The following is a 10,355-nucleotide window of genomic DNA, read 5'->3' as shown; positions in this document are numbered from 1 at the left end:
GCAAAGGAAAGGTGGAAATCAGCAGACTTGGCTACTCCAGTGTACTGATCTCTCTGATGATCTCATAGAGGCAAGCTGAAAGTAGCAGTAGGTAGAAACTGAAAAAAGAGAAATACTTAGTTATACTGCTGGTCCTTTTGATGATTGCTATTGACATTTCTAGCTGTTAATATTTTGGCTTCAACACAAATACAGGGCATTAGGTAGATGGCTTTTTTTCTGAATGAAGTATTTAATAGGTTTTCCAGTTATAATTGCACTGAAGTTAGGGGTATGATGATATATTACCAGAGGGTAAAGCTCGGATGAGAACACACAGGTCAGAAATTGCTCCATAGTTGCAGTCCAGGTGGAAGAATTTGGCTTAAAATAGATGCAGTGTAGCTTATCCTGTTTAACTGGGGACCACACTGACACTACAAGAGTTACTGGAGAAGCAGCACATCAGCTTGGGGGTAGCCAGGTGCCCAGTGGTACCCCCAGTTCCTAGTGAGATGCCCTGGAAAGTCTTCAGAGCAGGAACTGTGGGAGTCTGGAAATAATTTCACTCTAAGTGACCATCTAAGTACTTCATGCCTGGAGGAGCAATTTTAACAGAAGTCTGGAACTGAGGTCTTCAGTAACGATAAAAGAGACCACAGTGAAATACTTCTATTGGACTTTATTTTTTCCCTTTATCTTTTAATACTGAAAAACGAGTTACCTCTAGAGTCCTAGCAGTAAGCCCCATTCTTCCCTTTGACTGGTCAGAAATGTAGGAATAGCTCCATACAGCCAGGCCAGCATGTGGGGAGCTTTGAAAGTTATCTGAAAAAGGGATTCTTTTTCATACTCTAAACAGGGAAGCAGAGTTTAAGACCAAGTGAATGAACAAGGTGAAGCAGGTAAAAAAGTGTGGTGTAGAAGGCAGCAGTCCCTTCCACCAGCAGTTAATGCAAAGAAGCAAAGGTTCTTACAGATGAGCTGTGTTTCTGGTCTGGGGTAGAGGACAAAGACTCCTTCACAGGAGGAAATGTGGAAGAGGGAAGAGGATTTGTGTGGCCAAGAAAGAGGTAAGACATCAAGGGAAGTAGGGGGAAGCTTGGGCAATGGGTTGACTAATTTGGTAGTCTGAGAGGCACTAATGTTCTGGGTAAAGGGAAATGGAGCAGTGTGAAGAGAGACAGGTAAAACAAATTGGAGCTAGAAGACGAGAGAAAAGTAATAGCATTTGTAAACCCACATTTGTAAATCTTTTCTGCAAGAAATCTTTTTCTAAATGGGTTGTTTGATCACATATGAAAGAGAGATGGTATATCTCAGAGCATGAAACGTCTGTCTCTGGAGTGTTAGTAGTTAAGGCCTTTTCGACACCTAATTTAGTTACAGTGGAAGTCAAATGGGGACAAACTATCTTCCTGTAAACAGATAAGGCTCTCCAGCTGATGACCTCCTTCTCTTCGGTTAGAGCCAAGACTTCAGCATGTAATGTCAAAAATGAAAGGAATGACGGTGCATATCTCTGCTACCGGTGAGACAGGCAGCTTGCAGCCATGCTCTGAGACGCTGCTGTTGCTGTCAGTGCTGCATCTTGCCACAGAACTGGCAATGGCCCTTTGGCTCTACCCCGGCCACCCGGTGTGCGGCACAGATGCCACTGTCTGCCCGAGGACATTTGTCAGATGTGTGTTAAGTGCTGTGAGAATCTCAGTCATAGTGTATGAGGATGAGCCATAGCTGAAATGGTACTTAACCCAGCTTCAAACAGTGAAGGCCCTTTTTGTTAACCTTTCTGTCTATGCCTTTGTGCTCCTCACTTTTTTTTAATTTAGCTGCTAGCTAGAGGTTACAGACAGGCTTTTTGTCAGAGTTGGGTAGCGATTTCAGCGTATCTGCTTAAGCACAGCTCTTCGTATTGCTTTATGTGTGTGCTTGGTTCCTCTGAGTTGTTCTGAGATCCAGTTCTTCAGAGGTGGTGTGTAATCTAGGTAACAAGCCTTGCTTCTTACAAGAGGCAGCCTCTCCCTGGGAATTTCTGCAGCTAAGTGTCAGGGCAAGATTCCCACCTGTAACTGAAAGTCTCAGGTCATTCTCTAGGTCTGTGCAAGCTTGCTTGTCAACATGCTGCTTTGTGTGAACGTAATTAATTACAATGTGGGCAAGAAACATTTTTACTGGTAGAGGTGGAGGACGTGACCTCAGGATGAGAGCGCTTTGGTCAGCTTTGTAACATCTGTGAAGATGTTAGTGAAGTGAAGTATCTAGCTATGTGAAGAAGTGAAGAAGTTAGTGTCTAGCTGTGCTCCTAGGCTTTTGCAATCCTGTTGAAAAAACTGTTATTTTGTCCATGTGTGAAAGCAGGACTCGCTTTTACATCTGAAGCTGGTGGCTCAGGTAGAAGAGTCCAGGCTTAACTCATCCTTGGCAAGTAGTAACTTTCGTAGATGTGCAAGTGGAATGAAACTCTGGTGTGAAGTGAGCACGCTTTATACAGAGGACATTGAGACATGGTATCACTGATTTTTTACAGAGATAAATACAAACATTTTTATTTTTAAAATAACTATTATTGTAAGTTACAGGATGGACAGGGTAATGCTGTGTAATCCACAGGAAAAAAAAAATCTAAGTGTGAGTTGCAACTCAGAGTAAAGATCCAAGTATCAAAATCTCTGGGTTGTGGCAAGAAAAGTTGGAAGGGGAATCCCATCCCAGAGACCACTGTTTGTGTTACTCTCTCTTGGACAAAGTCCGGCTTGCTTAGCGAAGGGTTCTGTGCCTTGACACAACTCAAGTGATCCAGGTAAGGTGTGCTGCAGAGAAGGCTGAGCTCTTGGGATCCTCTGCTAATTGATTTCATCAACTTTAGGACTTTGGAGAATTACATCTGAGCTGGTGAAGGATCAGTGAGCCAGGGCAGTCAGGAGTTGATGAGAAAGCAGAGAGATGCCTGCAGCCTCAGTTCTTGCTCACTGTGACACGTGCAGCGGGGATCTCGGTTATGCGTGAAGATTGTCACAGCCAGAACAAGCTAAATTCAATTTCTACCTCGTAGAGACAGTTCAAGTAGCAGGTATTAAGCTTATTAAGTGAAGAAGATCCAAGTGACACTTACCTACTTCTGATCTAATTGTTCTCTGAAAGAAAGTGTTTTAATAGGCTTGCGACAGCTTCTGCCTTTCAGCAAATTAAGTAAGTGGGTCATTTCTTCCTTCAGCTAGCTTGAGGGTGAGGGAAAACTGTCACTGCTGAAGCTAATGCAGCTTTTATTCAAGATTAGAGCAAGGGATCTGCTGAGACTTTTTTTAGCCTTGGTGTGCTTATAAAGCAGCCAGCCACAAGAACTTTGAAGACATTTTTACTGTAAGAGTCATACTGCTACATAGGAAAAAAAAAATAAAAATTAAAAACCTCCCTGCTTCTTCGTATGAAAAATATTTAGTGTACTGGTATTTATAGCAGGCAAAAGTACTCAGTGCTGCAGGCCTGCCTCTTGCTGAATACAACAAAGCAAGAGCAGTATTTCACTTAAGTTTTTGAAAGGAGTCTGTCTGCAAAATATATTTTATAGCACATACTGGAATAAAAGGGAGAAGCTGACTGGGAAGTTATCACTTAATTTCTATGTCTTGTCTACCTTCTATTGAAATACATCAGAAGGGGTTCACTGTTGCGCTATAGCAAGGATGTGTGACTTTCCGAGTATGATAATATGAGGGGGACAGTCCAGCCTTTTCACAGTTATTCCACCCTCCCCTCGCCTTCACAATTACCCTTTAAGGACATGAAGCAGTGAACATCTACTGTCACGTGTCTGGGGTGAAATAAGAATCCCAGCCCTTTCCACTTTGGAAGAGCTCTGTAGTGATGGAAGTATTATACAAATCAGGCTGTTTCTCCAGAGTTTGTTTTCTTTTGTAGGACAGTTAGCGTTGAAAGCAAGGGTCTGAGTGAAACCGTGTAAGAAGTGTCCAGATACCAAATATCATCACCCTGTGAGGGTGATGGTGGGGGGTTTGTAGCTGTGGTAATTAGCTCCTGCTGGTAAACAAAGCCTACCATAATCGGTGCTCTGGCTCTGTGCCCTGGCAGTGGTGAAACAGTACCACGTTGATGGACACCCTCCGCTGTCCTTAGGAAAACAGAGCTGCTGATGCAAACGTAAAATGGAAATTAAGGGCTTTTTGGTGGTGGTGGGTTTTTCGGTTGGTTTAGCGGGTTTTTTTTGTTTGTTTTGTTTTTTAAATACAGAACTGAGTATTGTCCTTGCTCTCAAGTCACAGCTTTCTACCACAAGTGTACTTTCTTCTAGAAACTGCCAAAAAGGCCTTCTGGTATGACTTTCTGTGGTAGATAAGCAAGGATTTGACTTATTAAAGGTACCATCTTATAGGTCTACATTGTGGTCTTGCTTTTGGAAGTGTTTACCTACAGATGACTAGATACCTCCATTAATGGGCAATTGTATTATTTCTCCTCCTTGCAAAGACCATTTTTGAGGGAAGGTCCTAAGAGAAGATAACCCTAAAGGAGAAGCACTGCATCTCACCGCCTCAGAGTGCAAATGAGGGCCGCCAGCACCACGAAAAGGGACCTGCCTGAGTCTAGCTGGTATGAAACACTTATGACAGGGATGCTCAAAGGTCTGCCTTTCTCTGGGGCCTTGGGAGGGTCTCATCTCTGGCCCAGAATCTCCCCCAAAGGAGCCACCCCTTCTGGCTTCCAGGGTCACAATTTGCGTTTTCTGAAATTTCAGCTGAAGGAGGCCCTGGCTGGCAGTAGTCGATACGTCACATCTGCCTGGTAAGAGTGTTCACCAAGGAAGTTGGGCTTCTTGGTTGTAAAATCCTTTCTGTCTGGGGCATTCCAAATCCACAGTCCTGCATCCCAGGCTGGTTAGAGGGGCCCCAGGTCCTCTACTTGGAAGCAGATCATCACCCTCATCCGCAGTATTTCACTTAGCAGCAACACAAGTGAAATAATTTATGGGCTGCATAATGCACATACCTGTGGCATTTCTTGCTCTTCAAATGACATTTTAAAAGAAAGTGACAAATACAGCTGCCTGTTGTGAGGAGCCAGCTCTGCTAGGCATATTAGCAGCCCTCAGGGAGGAATACTTGCACCCTGCTTCGCAGTACTGGCCAGGTTTGTAGCTCCACACAGCTGTCAGAGAGGGTAATATTTACAGTAATACAGAGTCCAGGCTTCATCTTTAGCTAGGGGAGAGAGCAGCTTAACTTTAATCACTAGGGTAACTCCCTTCCCTACAGACTTGCTGTGGAATTTGGGCATTTCAAGTTTGAGAAAGAGCACTTGCCATGAAAGCAAAGCAGCCGTGCCAACTTGTAAGATCAGAACTGCGGGGTTGGGGGAAAGAGGTCTGGAATGGAATCACCGCTAATTGGAAGCTCAAACAGTCACTACTCGAGACAGATCGCCTACTTATGCTAGGGAAATGAAAAAGATGACAAGAGACATTACTTTTTTTTCCAAAGACTTTTATTAATAAACACCTGGAACATTTAAGAGCTACTACAGGCCTTAACTTTACATGGAAGTACTGCTTTATTTGCTGTCTCATCTTTCCCAACTATCTAAACATTAGCCCAACTCCAACTGTTGTCTCTCTTCCTTCCTCTCTTCCCTCCCTTATTTTCCGTCATGGTGGCATGTTTACAGTCCATATATGCAATACCTACGTCATACCAATGAGCACCGCTCTATGCGCAAGAGTTACTATACTAACAGCTCTGTTGTAGCCTAGGTGCTTAGCCAGAATTCCCCTGGGCCATGGAAAGAGGCTCCTAAACACCATTGCTGTATGATTTCAAGTCAGATGCAGGATCGCCAACTTCTCTCAATAAATAAATTTTATCTTCTAACAGGTTCCAGTGTAGCTTTAGATTCTGAAGATAAATAAAAGAAAGTCTTTCAACATGAAGATTGGCCCTTTACTGAAACAGCAAGATTGACAAGACTACAAATTTAAACCATTTAAAAAAAGTCATACTTGAAGCAGAGGAGGAAATACTCCCTGGTTAGGTGTGTCCTCTGGAGGGAAGCACAGAAGAGACAAAGGTAACAGTCACTGTGTATACATACCTACAGGCCGTACGCCTGTAACGGACTCGTGCACATTTATCTGGAAAAGTGAGGATATTACTATGTGATGTAATTACCCTCTGTTTCCTCACTTGCTCTTACTGGAGGGAGCCTTCCTCACACTGCGCTATTATCCATTCACTTTTAATGAAATCATCGTCTCTAGTGACGTAAAAATGAGAAGACAACACTAGTATGAGCTTAGATTTGTTTATGTCTAAACTGCATTAAACTTCCTTTGTATTGCAACAGAAAAAGATTTAATAGAATCTCACTGAGTAGTCGAGCCTCGTTCCCCTTGGTACTTGCACAAGCTTAACAGGAAATAAATAAAATTAGCATGCTGTCAGGGAAAGTTGTTTTACAAAGACAAGTGTTTTGATTTAAATACTAAGGCCTCCACATTTGTTAGAGGATTAAATCCTTAAACACTGGGGTTAGTGAAAGGATAAAGCTTATTTGCCTTCCAGTTTTCAAACCCCGACATGGCAAGAACACCATGACGAGAACACCAACTCCTTTCTTCCTCCCTTGGAGGCTCCAGATTAACAAGCGCTGAACGGCAAGTGTAACTCCAAACAAGTGCCTGAAATAATGTTTACTCAACAGTATTTCCTCATCCTTCAATAGCTTCCAGCTTCAAAAGTTCTTTCTCAAATTAATGGTGAGTTAAAGACACTGCAATACCAGGTGGCACTCCATCACATTACAGCAGTCTGTCGGGGTCTTGATTAAAACTAAAGTCACACACCAGAGACAGGTGATCGGAAGGGTAATTGAATGATGGCAGCCTGTTGGGCCCAATTTGCTCTTCAGTCAGCAAGCCCAGGGCTGAGTTCACATTCAAGGCATGCTGGGAATACCAGATATAATCCAGCGTGTGCCGGCACTCTCCCGAGGGCCGGATCTTCCAGGTGGTGTAAGGGGGCTCCGACTGCCCGTCGGGGCTCAGCAGCTTGTATGCGCTGTTTAAGTTGAGGCTGGAGTTGGAAAATTCTCTGTAGACCTCCTCAGTTGGCTCCGCGTTGAAGTCTCCACAGATGATCAGAGGGATCTTTGCCCCTTGAGTAATACTCTTCAGGTTCTGGAGAAGATCACAGCCTTGCGCGGACCGAAACCTCTCCCAGCCGGTACGGGCTTTCAGGTGAGTGACGGCAATGCAGAACAGTCTTCCAGTTTCATTGCACTTCAGCGTCTGAGCGATGGCCACTTGGTTGGTCTTCAGCTTCATGGCGGTTAGCCGGATGTTAGCGCTGTTGATGAGCTCAAAGCGGTCTTTGAGGAAAAACAAGGCGCAGCCATCCGGTCCGTTGTTCTGCTCCACATCTAGGCACGGGGACCACGGCTTCGGGAAGAAAGTACACTGGTAGCCGAGTCGGCTGAGGAGTGGCTCAAAGGTGTCAAAGTAGTGGTCAACTTCTTGCAGGCACAAGATGTCGGGCTTGTACGCAAGGATTTCCTCCAGGATGAGGCACTTCCTCTCTTCCCATTTCAGAGCTTCCATGGGGCACTGAACAAAGTTGTCTTTGCCTTCTCCAAGAGCTGAAATTAGCAGGGAGGGAGGAAAAAAACCAAAGAAGTTACCGATAGCTAAAACAAGCTGTCTTCCTCCAAGTTTTGCAGAAGCCAGAGGCGAGGCTCTGCTCTCGGGAGCCAGCTGCCACCTGCTTGCAGCTCTGCAGGAGAGCAGGCGGTCTGTCGCAGCGCAAAACCTTATCTCAGGAAGCGGCACGAGGCTTTCGCACCACTTTGCTTTCTCTCTAAAAACGCGCGCACATCAGTTTACGTGCAGGTGATGGGTTTTTCAGGAGTAGCTGCTGACTTGAAGGGTGCTAGGCTTGCTAACGGGTGTGAGAACCCCTTCTCAAAACACTGAAATCTCTCCAAAAAAATTAAGTTCCCTTTACAGATACAAGCTAGATTAAAAACTTCTCGCCCTTCCCAAAGGTCACTACACTGTGGCAAGTGCTTCCACATGCGGCTGCCACAGCTTAAGCCTACGCAAAAAATGCAGTGGGACAGGAATGACTTAACTGCAGAATGTTAAGGCAGTCCCTATGTGAGGGATTTCCCACCCCAGAAAGATTTTAAGATGAGGCTGTTGCATACGTCAATAGCTGTAAATAGCCTTAATTTTAGGGGTCTGAGAAAAAAAAAATCAGTTAAAAAATATTTTGAAGCATTAAGAATTCCCATAACAGATCTGAATCCCTGAATAGTTCACTGATAAAATAATTAGAAAACTGTACAGAAGCTTTACAAAAAGAAGAAAACTCAGGGAAGGATGAGTCTTTTCTGGGGGCTAACAACTATCTAAAAGTGACGGGTCGCAGCTTTTGAATATACTGTGTTCAGTTAAGGCAGGCATTCAGAGCTACCTTTGGCATCACAGTTGCAAGGAGAGACCTTTTTTCCTTTCCTATAGAACGGAAGGCAGGCCACTGTTGCAAGTGGTGAAAATCTCACCCCGGCACTCAGCTAGTTGTGCCTCATGCAATTCACCTCTCTGCCTCTGCTCTGCCAGTCCCAGGCACGCCTAACTACGCACACACATCTGCATTTAAAGGTTTTCATTGCTGCATTTGATCTCAAGGTCACACCTTGCCCTTAGAGACAGCTCCTACCTTGGGCAAGGATGTTCCACTGCATGACCCGAATGGGATGGTGGTTAGTGGCAGCGTTTTTCTTCAGGTCCACAAAGTCCCTCTGAAACCGTGGCGGCCGTTTCTGCAGAACGATCTGACATTCCTCCAGCAAATCCTTGGGGTCTATAGGATCCAGCCGTGCTGAGTCCAGCTGCTCCAGGCAGTCCTGGTGTTGGGACACGGCACTGCTGCTCAGCGTCTTGGCGAGCGCGCTGTAGAGCCGGCTGGTGCTGTTTCCCATGGAACACACTGGAAAGGAAAAAAATGGTGTTAGAGAGGTCCACCATGACTCTTCTCACCACTTAGGTACCTTACAGATAACCTCGTCACAGTGCCAGCCGCTTCTGGTTTGTGCAGGAGCCTGTTCCTGAATCTGAGATAAAATAAGAAGGATGCAGAGACAGGGTTTGGTCTGTCCAGTGTCTCATGTTTTGCTTATTATCAGGGGCTGCTAACCTCTTGCTGCTTGCAAATGGTCTGGTTTAAGACATTGTGCAGGTGTCATCTAAGGGAAGAAAGGAACCTTTCATCCAGAATAGCAGGGCTAAAATTAACTTCTGCACCTGTCGTAGCAAACAGAATAGCATGTCCTTTCCCCCCTCTCACAGAGGAGAGAGCCCAGCAGGTAGACAAATGCTGCCTGCCCCTTATCTCGTGTGCAGCATCTGTCTGTAACGGAGACGGCCCTCTGCACGGCCGGTGCCCTGGGCCTGTCTGGGATGGCCGTGGGCCTCCTGCCTGCAGAGCAGCAAGCATGGCAGCTCATTCCCGCAGGTTAATACTTCATAGGAATCGCCGATCACAGCTTCCTTTGCCCCAAAAGCAGCAACATTTTCCTGAGGCAGAAGCGCCTAGATGCTTCTGCTGGCTTAGACCTCGGGATGTGGGATGCAGAAGGGGGTCTCTCCACCTCCCCTTCACACCCCTACGCTCATTCCCCCTCGCCCTCCTTTCTCCCTTCGGCTCCTTCGTGCCGTGCCCCAGCTCAGCAGCCTCCAGCACAGCCTGCGGTCCTGCCCGGGCCCCACCGACCTCCCACTCCTTTGGCCACCTTAAACACACCTCCTACAAACAAGCAGCTTTTCCCCCAGCTCTCCCTGTTGCTCATGCCGTTAGCCCCTCCGCCCCCGGTCTCCTGCAGAGAGGTCCCCCCATCCCACACAGGGTCACAGCTGCCCTGGTGTGGGGTGTACATGCGTGTCCCCCGCTCTGTTTTACCCTTTGGCTTACGCACAGGAGGTGGCTGTGGCCCTCTTCCCTTAGCAGGGGTCAAGCAGCAGAGCCATCCCTTTCAGAGAGCAGCCCCCATGACTACTGTGCTATAAAATACCTCCTTCTCCCACTTCACCAGAGCACACCCAGTACCAGCGGGCAGCTGTAAAGACCCCGAGGCTGGCTTGCTTACTCCAAACACACAGATGGTTAGTGTAGCTGTGGAGGAGGATGCACAGAGTTCATGATGTTCCTATGCATCTCCGCAGGGCCGTGGGTGCCCCAAGATCCCTTCCGACCCTTCCTCAGGGGAAGGGTTTTGTTCTGAAGTGCCACCCTTGCCACAACACACGGGGAATGCTTGAAAGGAGTCTGTGTTTGCACTTTTCCACACTTGGTGCTCTGCCCAAGGAG

The 10,355-nt window shown here is 46.2% G+C and overlaps 1 protein-coding gene across 1 annotated transcript; it reads right to left on the bottom strand.

Annotated features, from left to right (window-relative positions):
• Positions 1–6,400: 6,400 nt before the first annotated feature.
• CCRN4L (CCR4 carbon catabolite repression 4-like (S. cerevisiae)) lies at positions 6,401–9,837 on the bottom strand. The gene is made up of 3 exons (XM_009699481.1): positions 9,762–9,837; positions 8,709–8,978; positions 6,401–7,626 (listed from the first exon to the last, which is right to left on the bottom strand). The coding sequence occupies exons 1-3, from the start codon at positions 9,835–9,837 to the stop codon at positions 6,791–6,793; spliced, it is 1,182 nt and encodes a 393-aa protein (XP_009697783.1). The 3' UTR covers positions 6,401–6,790.
• Between the last annotated feature and the right edge of the window lie 518 nt (positions 9,838–10,355).

Source organism: Cariama cristata, unplaced genomic scaffold (assembly GCF_000690535.1).
Source record: "Cariama cristata isolate BGI_N322 unplaced genomic scaffold, ASM69053v1 scaffold8354, whole genome shotgun sequence".
In the NCBI taxonomy this organism is placed as follows: Eukaryota; Metazoa; Chordata; class Aves; order Cariamiformes; family Cariamidae; genus Cariama; species Cariama cristata.
This window is presented reverse-complemented; position numbering and strand designations above follow the sequence as displayed.